The following is a 16,753-nucleotide window of genomic DNA, read 5'->3' as shown; positions in this document are numbered from 1 at the left end:
AAGATTGCTTTGCCAAACACTCAAGGGACTTAGGGGCAATAAACGTAGGAGATATACCTATGTCAACAACAACAACAGAACCTTTTAATTTACCACCATTTATATTAGCGTTAACAGAACAACAGGAACTACAGAGGCAAATTAATGAATTATTAAAATCCGGTCTAATAACTCTATCTATTGCCTCATACACCAGCCCGGTATTTCTAGTGAACAAAGCAGACAGTTCAAATAGATTAGTGATCGATTATAGAAAATTAAATAGACAAGTACCACATCAAAATTTTCCAATAACTCATATGCAAACGGTTTTCGATTGTTTAGAAGGAGCAACATTTTTTAATATAATGGACATGCAACAGGGATTTCTGAATATTCTATTAGGAATAACAGATGGATACAAATTAGCATTTATAACACCATTCGGGCTGTATGAATGGACACGGTTTCCATTTGGTTATAAAAATTCACCACGACAATTTTCAAAAGCAGTAGCAAAAACTCTCGCCGGATTATTATATGTTGGAACTATTAACTATTTTGATGATATTATAAATTATGCAAAAACATTTGATGACCTATTAATAATACTACAGAAATTATTACAACGAATAAGAGAATCTGGATTTAAATTAAAAACTACCAAGTGTTAATTCGGATATTTCAAACCTAAGATACTCGGGCAAATAGTAAATCAGGACCGAATTAAACCGAATCCCGAAGGTCTGGCTGCAATAAAAAATTGTCCAACTCCCAAAACAATAAAACGAACACGGAGTTTCTTAGGTTTGTGCAATTTTTTTAGAAAATTTATCCCTAAATTTGCAGAATTAGTTTCACCGATAACTGATCTGACGTGGGGACATTATGTCACAATAACATAGGAGACGAGTTACCAAAATTACTGGAGGAAAAGTTTCTAAAAAATAAAAAACATTATGATTCACGCAAAACACAAATCAGATTACAAATAGTAGGGGGAAAAGTATAAGTAAAAATAGAAAATAAAGGGTCAAAATTTGCATACAGATACAAATATCAGATGTTACATATGTAGTAGAAATAACTAAGAATGGACAGTTAATTAACGACTATAAAAACGTTAGTCAACTAAAAAAGGTGAATAAGTGGATGTCGCTCTGCTGTACAGTAGGTTACAAGTGGGTCACTGTAATGGATGGTGTTAAATTTGAATTCAATGATATAATATCATTGTATAAGAAAAACGATTCTGAGCGAAAACGGTCAGTCAGCCTATGATTTTACCAAGTATATTTGATGATATTATTGTGAATAAAGTAATTTATATATAACCTATTTACGTGGAGCCTTGTTTTAAATTTTCAATCCTTAGCCATAAAAGTTAAAAATTTATTTTTAGAATTATTGTATAGTCGATTATTAACCAGAGTTAATTAAAGCCGTTTTTTATTGTAATTATTTTTGTTATTATAATTTTTATTTTTCCCGTACAATTGTTCATAAGAGTCACGTTACCAAATGTTAATTTGATATTTTATCGTCATAAGTAGTGACATATATAAAATTATGGTGCAGTGTGACTTCTTGTATATTAAATTTCTGGTGACAAAAAAAAAATATATATCATTAATGTAATAAGTGCGATCTCCTTATATTTTAAACACTTGTGTGGTTATATATTGTATATCTTATGCTAATTACTACGTATCTAAACTGTATATTTATATTAACATGCAATAAATACGAATTAAAATAGAAATATAATGTACTTAACTGTTTTCTTACCTATATTATTTATTTATATTCTCGATTAGATTCTGAGCGAAGCGATGAATGTATTGATTTTACAATGATCTGTGTTTTTTTTTGTTTTTTTTTTTATTTTTTTAAAAAACGGCTTTAATTAACTCTGGTTAATAATCAACTATACAATAATTCTAAGGATATTTTTATAACGTTAACCTAAAAGTCAAGTTTCAGATACCTACAGGAGAAGTCAAATACCAGTATAGTGGAGTTAACCAACCTAACTTAACCAACAGTATTCAAATTATATAATTAAATATAGATTAAGGTTATTGTATTAAAACTATGATATTAATTATGGGATAAATGTTTATATCTTTTATTTTTATTTTTTAGATTCTGAGCGAAGCGATGAATGTATTGATTTTACAATGATCTGTGTTTTTTTTTTTATTTTTTTTTTATTTTTGTCATCACTTTTTAGGACAGTAAAAGTGCTTGGAGTTTTTTCAATAGTAACTTTTCTGATAGGAAAGTGAATCTAGTTGGTACTTTGGGGGGTCAAAAGTAAAAGTTTCCCAGTAGTTTTCACAAGCGACGTGAAAAACAAAAGAAAAATTAAGGAAAAACGGGAATGTTTACGCAAAATCTGTTTTCGAGAAAATCGATTTTGGTTTTTGGTGTAACTCTAAAACAAATGACCGTAAGAACATGAAATTTTGACTGAATGTTTATATTAGCATTTTCTATACACGATAAAATTTTGAAAATATTTTGACTCTTTTTGAGATGTTTACGGCCATTGTCAGTTTTCAATTTTTTTAGTTTTTTTTTTTCTATAAATATCAATAAAATTTTATCTGTTGAGTAAAAAAGCTTGAAAATGTAATAGAAGGCTCCTAGGTTATTGTTTCAAAGGCAGATGAAAAAAATTAAAAATCCTTAGTCTCAGTTTTTATTTATAAGCATTTAATTTCAAATTTTGACAAAATACGGAAAAATCACGAAAAATAGAAAATTATTTTGAGTTGAGAATTCATAAAAATTTTTCTTTTTAAATCTAAGATTTGAAAATGTAATATAAGATTACTCATAAGTGTGTCTACCTTTATCAAAAAAATGTCTAGAAGAAACTTAAATTAAATTTTTATGAGCGTCTGAAATTTATATTTTTACAACATTTGATATTTACTCGATTTTTCATGTAACAATTTTCTTATTTTATTGTAATTAAAAAACGAATGACTGTAGATACTTGAAAATTTCATTGAATGTTTATATTAGCATTTTCTATACATGATAAAATGTTGAAAATATGTTGACTCTTTTTGAGCTGTTTACGGACATTGTCAGTTTTCAATTTTTTTAGATTTTTTTTCTATAAATATCAATAAATTTTTATTTGTTGCGTAAAAAAGTGTGAAAATTTAATATAAGGTTCCTGATATATCATTCTAATAGCAGTTGAAAAATATTAAAAATACATAGGCACAATTTTTTTTTATAAGCATTTAAAGTTCAAATTTTGACAACATTTATCAAATTTATAATTTATTAATTATTTTGTGGTTAAAAATTTATAAATTTAATTACTTTAGTTTTTAAATTTATTAATTTAAAAATTTAAAAACTTATAAAATTTATAAATTTTTAACTTTTATGGCTAAGGATTGAAAATTTAAAACAAGGCTCCACGTAAATAGGTTATATATAAATTACTTTATTCACAATAATATCATCAAATATACTTGGTAAAATCATAGGCTGACTGACCGTTTTCGCTCAGAATCGTTTTTCTTATACAATGATATTATATCATTGAATTCAAATTTAACACCATCCATTACAGTGACCCACTTGTAACCTACTGTACAGCAGAGCGACATCCACTTATCCACCTTTTTTTAAATATTATATTAAATTATTTTGCGTATTTGTATCATCAGACATACTCATATTGTCGATTATAACTATTTAATAGAAAAATTATTAAGTAACAAAATAAAAAATAAAATATAATCAAATGTATAGAGTGTAATACAAACACTTTTTGGATAAATAAAAAGTATAATTGGCCTCTGGCATAGTAGAAATACTTGCAAGCAAATACTTATAATACACAAATAGTCTGCACTTTGTTAATAAAGAAATATTGTTTTGGAGGGACATCTAGTTAAAATAGAGTTTAATAATGATAATTGACAATATGGAGAATATTAGTTAAGAATAGAGATATTAGAGTTTACTAAAGTATAGTATATAGGATGTGAAAAATAAAATGTATTGTTTTAAAATATAATAAAAAAATGTAAGTTTTCAAACATATCAACTAACCAATCCATGAAGAAGCATTGTTCAATCACAAAAAAACTTCAATCAACAGTCCACCTTCACCATATTCAATCAATCCAGTCGGACAAGGGATAAAAACAATGTTTATATTCAAAATTTCTTTTGTATTTTTTGTATTTTTTTTTCTAAAGGGAGGGGGTAATGTAACAATTATAAATAAAAATATGTTACATGACACCTATGTATATAATACGAACTCTGCCGTATGTACGATTAACTGCTGACCGATACATTAATATCAAAACACACACATAATTGTAAGGCCCATGGCCAACACACACAATGTATTAGTAAGTTAGTTCGGTGTGCACCTTAGACCTCAATACACACTACGATTACCGGACTCCGTATGACTACGATACAGTCACAAAGTATAATAGAACATAGCTTAGGTATATTATATTTGCGAGTATTATTATTTGTCAGTGTTTAGTAGACAATAAACCATAATTATAATTGAAATGGAGTCCTAGTAATTTAATTATCTGAGTAACAAAAAATTCTCGGTATTTCAACATCTTCTAGGTAATAATATATAAAAACTTATATGATGCCTCATCCATATTATATATCCAACGGTATATTAATTTTCATATTATCTCCTTTATACTTTCGAACCAACGGATACATTATGTATCAAACAACCTCTTGATCGGTTGTTATGTAATACATCTGAGAAAAACAACATTCATCAGGACTAGTCATGCATCGACATGTTTGTGTGCTAATAAAACCTTAACTATTGTTAATCAACAATTGATATATTTTAAGAACGCATGAGAGAAACATACAATATGTAAAAGCCATATCACTTGTGTAATATTTTTTTTTTACATTATGTATCACACCTACCATATTATTATTATACATATACCCCTCTTGATCACTAATCCTTAATCATTACCTATCACTTATCCTTGATCCCTTGATCCTCTGATCTCGTGTTCTATATTTTTCATACCTGTGTTGACAAAACGCATACACGAATGCTCATACAACAACTTACATATTATCAATAACCTGACCGACATATAAATATTAATTTATGCATGTAAACACACACCATTACCAGTCACAGTCACCACTAACGAAACCCTCCCGACTCGAGCAAAACATATTTTTTCACGCTCACATATGAGAAAACGCATGTGTGCTTGCACATCAACAACTTACATATCACTCAAGTGACTGATGCGTATATTTTATCAGCACATACGTACAACAGTCATATCACTTGTATAATATTTTTATTTTACCGTGTGCATACACACAGGCATATAACACCACCACCATATATTATTGTATAAGTTATAATATCGGAAAATTAAGAACTATTAACAATATCTCTCATTTCAGCAGATACTTTATGCGGTTTATTACCTAAATTTAGAAATATACAATAGTTAACGTCACATCTGTAGTAGGTACCTATTATACCAACATCTTTATCAATTTAACAATTAAAAATGTTCATATTATTAGTCATTTTCCATACAGGCTCATGATACAATGTGCATATATGTGGGAACATACATACATTCTTGTTATTGTCTGTTTATATACACAATACTATCAGGCTAACCTATCCTGAATAATATTACAGATAGTTATATTTTTAATCAATCATACATACATTGAAATATTGTATAATATTACATTCGACTAAAATCATAGCTTATATATACATACATGGATTATAGGTATATACGAGAAAAAATAAATCTCTTTAACTGTTATTATTGTTATTATTATTCGTCAAGTGTATTGAGAATTATATTATACAATATATTGTCGTATATTGTATTTAGTCGTCAAAATAATTTTATTTAATATATATTATGTAATATAGGTGGGAATATTTCAAATTGTAAATTATTGACATAGGTCAGGCCAGCGAAGCAATATGTGCTGAGGTGACGGTAATATTTTCTATATAACACCGCCGTACGCGCAGGCACGGCTCCCGTTGTCGCTGAGTGATTCGGCAAGGACGTAGGTACGACGTGCGTGTGAAACGCCGATCGTAGTACGGGCTAGGCGATCTGAATTTGCTAAGTGTTTAATTTATGTTTGTTTTAATACAATAAAAGTGTTTCCGATCTGAAAACCCGAGTTAAACATTATTTTAGTCATGCTTACGTTCTTACCTTTTATAGGAACAGCGCCGAGATATACGTACTATGTGTCAATGAAGTTATTAAACTGAATAGTGCCAAGGTATATGTAATATTTGAGTCATTTCAACTAGATAGGAACGAACTAAGAATTGACAAGCGCATACCATCGTACCTCAACGAGTTAACAGTGCCATTCTAATTAACTTTAGAGAGTGTCATTAACTAGAGAATACGAGGGTAAGGCGTATAGTTGGTTTACCGCATATTGTCTAATACGGGTGATACCACAATATATAACAATAAGTAAAAAAAAAAATAATAATAAAAACTATTATCGACCCATCACTTAGTTCTATAGTTACCTACATGAATACGCGATACCTAGTATGATATTATAAAAACCCACATTAAATCATATATACATATTCGATATTACAAACACCTAAACATATTATATAGTTAACATAACTGTATATACATTTAACATTCATATATATATATTTACACATCAATAAGCCATCTACATATTGGTATACACATAAATATATAGTAATTACATAGTAAGCACACACTTGTATATTTGTATACCTATATCCTTAAATATTTGATATTCTTATATATTTAAACAGTATTCATGCATGCATACATACATATAGACTAGAACGATTATTTCAAATAATAATTTACATAAAATATTTTCGGTATATAATTTATTCAATACCTGGATTCTTTAACATAATATATTAATTATATATATTTACAGTAGATAGGTACATGAAATATATCACAACGTCACCGTGCATACTGATACAACGATATCCAACAATTAAATGCAATGTAGTACCTGATCATATATTAAAATGTACTGATTTTGATAAAAAAAAAAAAACATAGCTGTCTGTGTGTAAATACAGAAATCTTACTAAAATAAGTAAAAATATCAAAATTGCAATAAAGCATATTATGAAAACATCACAATATTTTAGTAAAAAATGGGGAAAAATATCATAATTTCATTAAATATATGTAATATTATAAAAAATATCATACCTATGTCTAATTACCATCAAAGGCATATATACAGTTTAGTTATTAAATGTATCTAAATGCATGACCATCACTATAACGAGTCATTATTACAAGTCTCAACATCCGAAACATATCGTTGCACTATAATATAATAGTTAATACATACATACATACATACACACACATACACAACACACGTACATATATTTGCATACATATTTACTTAAACAACATTCATGCATACATCTAGACTTGATTGATTATTTCAAATAATAATGTATATAAAATACTTTCGATATATTATACCTATTTTAATTTAATACCTGAATTCTTAAACATATAGTAATTATTATATATTTACAATAGATACATGAAATATATCACAACGTCGCTGTGCATACTAATACAACAATTAAATGCAATATAATACCTACAAAATCATATTTAAATTCCATGGTTTCGATAATAAAAAACATAATATTATATAGTTATTTTTATCACATATTAGAAAAAACAAAATAAAATGTACCTACGTCAAGCTGTGATAATCTTTCACTTATGATATCATATAGAAAACCATATATATTTCAATTATTTTTAACGCATATCTTACACAGATGGCCTAGCATTTATTTTATACAAAATAATAGGAATTTATTATTTATACAGTTATACCTATACTATATGGATGCTTATCACTGATACTTTTCATGTATTATTCTATATGCATACTTTGTAAAATAATCATGAAATCGCTTGTATATTACCATCACAAGCTTGGAAATATATTTTTTTTTTTAGTGAAAATTGATAAAAATATCTTAATTTCTCCCAAATCATTATATTAGGTATATTAATGTCGATAAAATCTTATGCAAATATAATTTCTATGTCAAGGACATGTCTAAAATATCGAAAATCTTAATAATTACATATTATAACTATAGTCTTCAAATGATTCCATCAATCATATCGTATTAGATATATATCAAGTTTTATGACTCATACATTATATTATTATGTTAAAACATGTAAACATTTCATAAGTTCAATAAAAATGTGTTCAATTATCATAAGCTCACTGTAAAAATAGGTATATATTATAACTAATACATTACCTTTGAAAACCAGTATTTTCATAGATACTTTTGCTATAAGTTATTATTTTTAATTAAACATCATAAAAACTGTATTCATAGAGCCTCACTCGTCAGCTATATAATATTATATGGTTTCCGACCCGGACGTTCTTCCACTTCGAACCTAATTGTGTTTAATAATTTTGTCCTTGAGGCATTTGAAAATCGCTCCCAGGTAGACGTGGTTTACACTGATTTTGTGAAAGCATTTGGCCGTGTCGACCACGCTATCCTCATTGACATCCTATATAAGTCCGGTTTTGGCGAACCTATTTTGTCCTGGTTTAAATCATACCTGTCCGATCGTGTCCAGTGGGTCAAAGTGCTTGGATCAAAATCTGCTGTCGTCCCTGTTCCATCTGGTATTCCCCAAGGTGGTCACTTGTCTCCCCTGCTTTTTTCGTTATTTATAAATGGAATTACGAAGGCTGTTCCTAAGTGTAGATTCCTTATGTTCGCTGACGACATGAAACTTTTCCGAAAAATCGAATCTGAAGCTGACTGTCTCGCCTTTTAGAACGAGTTAGATTCTATTAGCTTATGGTTTAGCACTCTTGGCCTCCAATTTAATACTAATAAATGCAAAGCTATGTCCTTCACCAGGCGCCGGTTGGTATTCGATTATTCTTACACTATCAATGGTTCAGTGATTGATAGAGTTGCAAGCAATAGCGACTTGGGCGTTCTTTTCACTGCTGATATGAACTTCCGCCCTCACATTGACTCCATCTGCTGCCGAGCCCTCAAATCGCTTGGCTTCGTAATGCGCACCATGAATGAGTTCAAGCTGTCTGGATCTCTCAAGACTGTCTACTGCTCTTTAGTCCGAAGCATGCTAGAGTATGCGTCTGTGCTCTGGGACCCGTTTGTGGTAACTGATTCTTGCCACTTAGAGCGAGTACAAAGGCGCTTTCTGTCGTCTGCAGCTTACATGCTAAAAATTGTCCATCCTCCGCATGACTATACTCCAGTATTGCACGCACTTGGCCTTACATCTTTAGCAGATGGGCGCGTTAAAGCTAATCTGGCCTTTTTAAAAAAATTAATCGATGGTTCCTTAAACGCCCCTTCACTGCTCGTCCAAGTAAACTTTAAAGTTCCTCATCGGGCCACAAGGTCTCGAGTTCCTTTTGCTGTACCTCTACACTGTACCAATTACGGTAAAAACAAACCAATTGACCGCATGATGCGGTTGGCTAACGAGGACCCCTCCTTTCTCAGTTTACCTTAATATTCTGTTATTTTTGTACATTTGTTGTATGTAATTTTACTTGTGTCCTAATTATTTTAGTTTATATTTACTGTGCCTGTAATTCTGCTGTATTTTTTAGGCCATCACCCCTTATATATGTTAGCTATCTTATTTTACTGAATTATTGTTATGTACTGTACTAAATAAGGAATTTTTTATTCCGTGAATTAATTAATAAATAAATAAATAAATAATATACCTATACTCGCATTACAATCTTCACTAATTTTCATCACTATACCTGTCTCGAAATACACAAATCTATAACACGTCGGTCAAGACCACTATATTTTTACGATTTTCCATCAATGTAACATAGAAATCATATATTTGTCTCCAATTATCGTTAAATACATGAGGGTATTTATGCTGAAACCATACCCGTTCACCTATTTACTTCACAAATAATGTAAAACACATGTATATTACCATCACAAGTTAGGATATATCTTGCCATCTCTAGTAGATATTAAATAATTAGTCATAGTTTGGTATTATATAGGTATAATATATATATTTTTATATTCGATCGTAAATATCAACATACTGATCATAAAAATCATAGAAATTATACATCTCGTACGTATGCGACCGTAAACACCAGTTAAATGAGATAGAATATACGTTTAAAACATATGCTTTTAAGAGTGGCTCAGCGGTGCGATCCACTCAGAATCGATCCCCAGTCCGGCGAATAAATTTTTAAATTATTTTCCACGCGCGGCGGATGTGTTGGCTGGCGGCGGCCAATTGGTAGGAAAAAGTGGGGTGGCGGGGGTATATCGTATACGTATGTGATAGATTGACTCAACCCATGGGTTGAGCAGAAGAGCAACCATGGGTTGAGCCATCAGGTATAGGGTTAAGCCAGCAGGTTAAGGTTGCGGACATACGCGGGAGTAGGTGGCACTTGATAAAGTTGAGGTGCACAGTGTACGTACACGCCGCAGGATCAGGTCACCCACAGAATGACAATAGTATAAGATGATATAATAACTCACGGTGTACGAATGATAATGATGGACGTTTATTTGAATAATAATGTAGATGCCGTTGCACTAACGGCGTCCGGTATCGTCACTAGTACCACAATAATAATAATAGTTTTTGGTCACAATGACTACACAGTACGGTTGTACAAATTAATTACAAAAATATAATAATAATGATTGGTGTGTACCAAAAAAGTACTAACACCCGGCAGTAAAAAGGTGAAGAACAAAAAAACGCTACAATAGCGGAATAATAAAAAAAAAATAATTTGCGAACGACGAGAAAGAGAAAGAGAATATGACAACAACAGCGTTGGCCGCAATAATTGATAAAGAAAAACACAAGAAATATTAAGATAATTTACATATAAACAAAGACAATAAATATGATAACTCTAATAATTAATAATAATAATAATAATAATACACAAGGAATCACGATAGGAAAAAGAGAGGAGTGGAAGGTGGAAATGACCGATGAGAACAGTCGTGCCGTCGCGTCGTGCTCATTAGCATATCACAGTTGATAATTTTCAGCGCCAACAACGGTATGCAGTTCATACTTCATAGTAATCCAAATTACCCAATCAACTATAATAATTATTGTATACAACCATTTAGACATCATAATATTATCAGTATGAAAAAATACAGCTTCTCAGTTCTCATCGTAGTATAAATATTATGTTCAAACATGGAGTTTGCAGCTTTCTTGCGATGGTCTAACGTCTAAATATCTGATAGTCATACGATATTACGATACTAATAAGTTATTTTTATATATTGTTAATTTTCTAGTACCACTATAGCGTACCACAGGTTGAGAAACGCTCGCCTAGGTAATACATTTCATAATTTTTGATATAAAAATATCATTCTACGGTTTAAAGTGAATATATACCTATCTAGTACCTATGTAATAAATAATAATCTAATACCGCCGGCACTTGCCCACAGGCGGTATACTCTATACTGCGAAGAACAGTGTTCGAGGTCCGGTCGTACCCACGCATTGAACGCATCATAAACGTCAATCGAAATAATAACTTAAGAATTAAAAAAAAAATCGTCTCCTTTCCCACAGGTGCCGTGCACGCCAGAGACTATCGTTCGTCGGGTTGTCTGAGTTACGGGAACGGCACCAAGCTCACTACGCTCGGCATAATATACCTGTTGGCCACCCAAGGATCGACTGATTACTGTGGCACATTCATAAACAACGTACGTATTACAACATTGAACAATTTTTTTGCTTAGTTAATAATATTAATACATAATATTATACGCTGTGCACATCTTATAATAACAACATAATAATATTAGGACGAGGTGTTCCATCATAGAGAATTTTCTGGTTTCAAAACGATATAACAATATAATATAAGTAATTGGTAAAGTTTAGGTTCAATTTAGGATTGTTAAATATGTCAAAAATGAATCTTCTGAACCAGTGAACTTGCAAATTGATTTCAAATACCTCAGCATTTAAGCCGATCCACTGATTTTTTTTAGGTCCCACATGCACCAATAATCGTTTAGAAAAATACGAACCGTTAAGAAAACAATAATAACAAATGTCAATGTAGACCTAAACTATCAAACTTAAAATTTTATTTTTGTTTGTATTCGTGATTGTTCAAATAATAGGTACTGTTAAGTTTATCAATATTTATATTTTTCCAATGTTAATTTAACCACACATATAGTATATTATATTAAGTTTACTATTTGTAATTTATTTAATTATAAATTGACAATCGTACATTAAATATGTCCATTATAAGTCCATTTAAATAACTAATAATAAAATAAAGTATTACACTAATAAAACTGAAGCAATAGTACCAAACAAAATTGTAGGTCAACAATTTTTTTTTACAAATGTTCAATACTAGGTTTTTATCTTTCCCACCTCCCATCTCATGAGGTCACACAGATATTCAAACTCGTCCCAAACGCTGCAGGCTAACGTTATGTCGGGTGAAATTAAACCGGCGACCCTTTCGTTCGTGTTGGACTTAACAACTCCTTCCACCCTTAGGCGTTTTTATTCTTTTCTTATACCACCCTTGGTCAAATTTAATTTACATAATATACCCTGTACTTTGGGACGTTACTTTTTTGATCATTATAAATAAATACTTTAAACAAGTGTACTATTCATATATTATATAGCACCCAGAAAAGTTGTAATAACGACTTCGCGTTCGTGGATGTATAATAGATGACTATAAATGAGCAATATAATATGTTATACCACTAGTGTTGTATTGTAGGTATATGCCTAACAAAAAAAATATAAAAAAAAAACTCTATGTCTTATTTCACCTAAGGTTAAATCATCCACCATTCGTGGTACACCTGCATATCACATATGCACCACTATAGAGTCGAGATAGGTATATTTAATATACAATTATATAAATGCATAACATAACAACTATTAACAATATATAAGTTATTTATAGAGTTTTAAAACAATATTAACGAAAATTACGTGTCCTATGTTAACTTGACAATCATGATATTATATGCACCTATATATTATGTGCATCGGCACGGTTACGATTACATAATTGATATCATATACGTTTTGTGCACAATGATTTGTACCGTTCGTCATCCGCAGACACCTTTGGGTAATATTGGTGACTACGGCTCGGTCTTGTCGTCGTTATTACATTGTTAGGTACGAGTTTATGACATATCTCCGATGAGGCGGCTGGTGATGAGTAGACGTGACCATCATCGTCCGCGTATAATAATATAATTTATTTATTATTGTGTACCCGGGTGGCATTGTGTGTACCGTACACTGCATTGTATTATATTATTTTATAATAATAATAATAATAAAAATATATACCTGGGAAAAAAATTGCGCCCGATTTCACGGTGAGCTATACGCCTCGAATAGACGGCGTAAACGACTTAATGGCGGGTGGGTGCGGCTTTTTTTGCGGCATGCGTTACGATTGTTATACGGACGACGTGTAATGATATCACGTCGTCGCGAAAATTTTCCTCGGAAAAGCAGTGTACGCGGACAGTAGACGTCATCCATATCAAAACGACATCATCGCGTATATAGATATCATGACGTGCTTGTAAGACGTATATTATGCACCGTGTATAAGTGTTATAGGATTTTGTGTAGTTCGTACTTTGTATACAGTTGATGACTGGTGTTATGTCCTAGTCGTATATAATATATTATACCTACCCGTGGACCAAGGTGAAATTATTTGATCACCGTATACAGCCATTTTCTTGGTAAATTTCCGTGTTTATGAATAAACATTATATTTTTACACGATTTGAAGTCGTTAACAATAATACCTACAACATGTTCGAGTAAAAGTAATCATTTTTTTTTTTAAGTGAGATACCATTGCAGTTGTTATTTTTAATCGGTTATAAACATTTATTTGAATTTCAGTTGAGGTGATGAGTGGACAGGCACAATGGTATCCGCGAAATAATGATGCGCCTCTAGTTACTCTTCAATATATATTATGTATATATCAAATTTTAAGTCTTATAAAACTAATAATTAACCACGACTGTGCACTGACTCGATTCGATTAAAAATAAAATCGTCTTCTACAAAGATTTATAAGGCGCTCTATACGAGTTGATTTCGTTTTTATCCGTTGAAATTAAAGAAATCGATTGCCCCAAAAATACTGTTACATCTTCCCGAAAACCTTGATAAAAATGAGGTTTGTACATAATTTAGCTTAAATAATATAATTATATTATTATTTATGTGGAACTATAATTTATATTTTATAGTTATAGTATAATATTTATCTAATAATTTAATTTTCTTTAGCATTCCGCAAGAATGAGCGGTATTGTTTAAAAACGTACCAAAGTTATCTGGTGGATGTCGGTACATTGGTGAGCAGCCGTCACGCATCGGTCTGATGCACCTACGGAAAAATTATTATTGGACCAGCCATAATATTACGTTGAGAAGCTATCTGTCCATTAACGCATTTTCAGATTTGTAGGCCAATTCCGTTGCCATTTTCTAATCATTCTTTATTTTTATTAAGGTTGAGGTGTAACAGAATTTTAGGGGCTATTGTGATTCCCACTTCCTGGAACTTTATCATACATACAGCTGACAGCCCGATGACCTACATTTTTTTGTATTCTGGTCCACCCCATGATAGCGAAGTAACGATCACGTCACCGTTTATCTGATTCACCAGTTTGAAAGAGTCTCCAACAATTTCGTCGGATAGGTACGCCATAAATCATGGCATAGCGCTGGCCACCATTTTGTCCGGGCCAATATCTACAAAAATGACATCCCAGTTATTAGAAACTAATAATATAGGTACTTAATATTTATTATAATATACTTAGGTAATATTACGATTAAGTAGAAATAATATTTTCAAATAATATTACAGTTGGCAGTCGAACAGTCAGCTGTAAGAAGTTTCCGCTGCGCCACAAAACGGGTCGACGCCGGTCGCTGAGTCCTCAAGTCCACCCAGCATCATCGTATTGATGAATCATCTTACATAATACATCTTACATCTTACATCTATCATCTATCATTGCAATATTATAATTATTCACCTAAATGCATGTTATCCTAAATGTACATTTAATACATTGTTTATACCTTGATAATATTACCTACTTAATATAATTTATAATTTATTGTTACCCATCTACAAAGTCAACACTGTATTAATAAAAGTATTTGTTATTAAAATAAAATCGAGTTCTACATTATTTGTACTTAACAATTATTTGGGTATAAAGGAATCATATATCAACCATACAAAATTAGATAAACTAAAAGACAAAAATAATAAGTAAATACGTTGTGTTAAAAATAGTTTTTAATTAATAGGTAGGTACTTCAATAAAATAAAATGAAATACATAATATTTCATTGTTAGGTCACAGACCTTTTTTACTGTTATATAGACCAGCTCATAATCCTATGCCAAATAAGAACATTGATTGTTGACAGTGGTGCTGCGCTTTTAGTATAAATATTATATATTTATATTTTAGCTTATCAGAGTAACTCGGTAACCAAAATTCGTCACATTTATCTTGCCACGGTATAGAGGGTATTAGTAAAAGTGCTTTGCTTTAGTCATATATATTGAGTCATAATATATACATAAAAATTTACTTGTGAGTTTAATTTTTCTAGACCTATAAGCCGCGAAATCTTCAATGATTTTTTCATAATTTAAATGTTTGCGGGCTCTTATTATAAAGCCAATCCAGAAAGACGCTCTTGGTACGTGATACTTCTCAAATAAGTTTCTATAAGTTCTAACTTTAAGCATCTGCGTTCTGCGCTAGCTGAAGTTATTAGAATAGCTAACGTTGTTCTAAGAGCCACAGCCCACAGCTGACTTTGGAAAAGCAACATTGGTTTTTTTATAAAATTAAGTACTTAAATAGGAGTTACCGATTTATTGAATAAGTTTTGCCAATTCAAAATTTCTTTTTTTGTGAGTTGTATGCGTTTTATCTATAATGCGCGTGTGTCGCTGAGAGAGAAAACACTAATTGCGCTGACATCGTCTTATAGTTAGTCTTTCGAGAATTTGTAACTATAAGTTTTTATTAAGGGGACTCAGATTTGTCCATTACTTTTTTCATTATAGGCTATAACACTGCATAAATCACCTAAAAAAAAAAAAATTGATGATTATTTAGCGAGGAAGAAAGCTTGTAAATTATAATTTATAAATAAAGTGATACATTATTCATTATTTATTGCTATGTACCTAATACATATATATATTTATTATAACAGTTACCTAATATTAAATAATATAATATACATTATTATTATTTTTCGTACAGGTGCCTCATTTAAAACTTTGGCTCCTGGGCCTCAAAATGTCTTAATCGGGGCTTGGTTGTATGCGTTTTATCTATATTGCACGTGAGTATTCTCTCGAAAGTTGTGCTGGCATCGTCTTATAGTTGTTAGTCTCTCACGTACGTTTCCCCAGCCCCCCACATATCAATTTTCGTAAATTTTCTTTTGCCAATATTTAGTACGTTATTTGTTTGAATTTGTTTGACCCGAATCAGAATTTGTTTGACATCAGGTACCCCGGAAAATTCAATTTACCTGTGGGGGGCTGAGGA

At 30.8% G+C, this 16,753-nt stretch overlaps 1 protein-coding gene across 1 annotated transcript; it reads left to right on the top strand.

Annotated features, from left to right (window-relative positions):
* The first annotated feature begins 8,954 nt into the window (after positions 1–8,954).
* On the top strand, positions 8,955–9,596 carry LOC132947798 (uncharacterized). Its single transcript, XM_061018028.1, has one exon. The coding sequence runs from the start codon at positions 8,955–8,957 to the stop codon at positions 9,594–9,596; it is 642 nt and encodes a 213-aa protein (XP_060874011.1).
* Positions 9,597–16,753: the final 7,157 nt, after the last annotated feature.

This window comes from Metopolophium dirhodum, chromosome 6 (assembly GCF_019925205.1).
Source record: "Metopolophium dirhodum isolate CAU chromosome 6, ASM1992520v1, whole genome shotgun sequence".
NCBI lineage: Eukaryota > Metazoa > Arthropoda > Insecta > Hemiptera > Aphididae > Metopolophium > Metopolophium dirhodum.
This window is presented reverse-complemented; position numbering and strand designations above follow the sequence as displayed.

Bases quoted from the DNA above. Each gene is read 5' to 3' on its own strand.
- LOC132947798 (XM_061018028.1), top strand. From the start codon at position 8,955: ATGTCCTTCACCAGGCGCCGGTTGGTATTCGATTATTCTTACACTATC.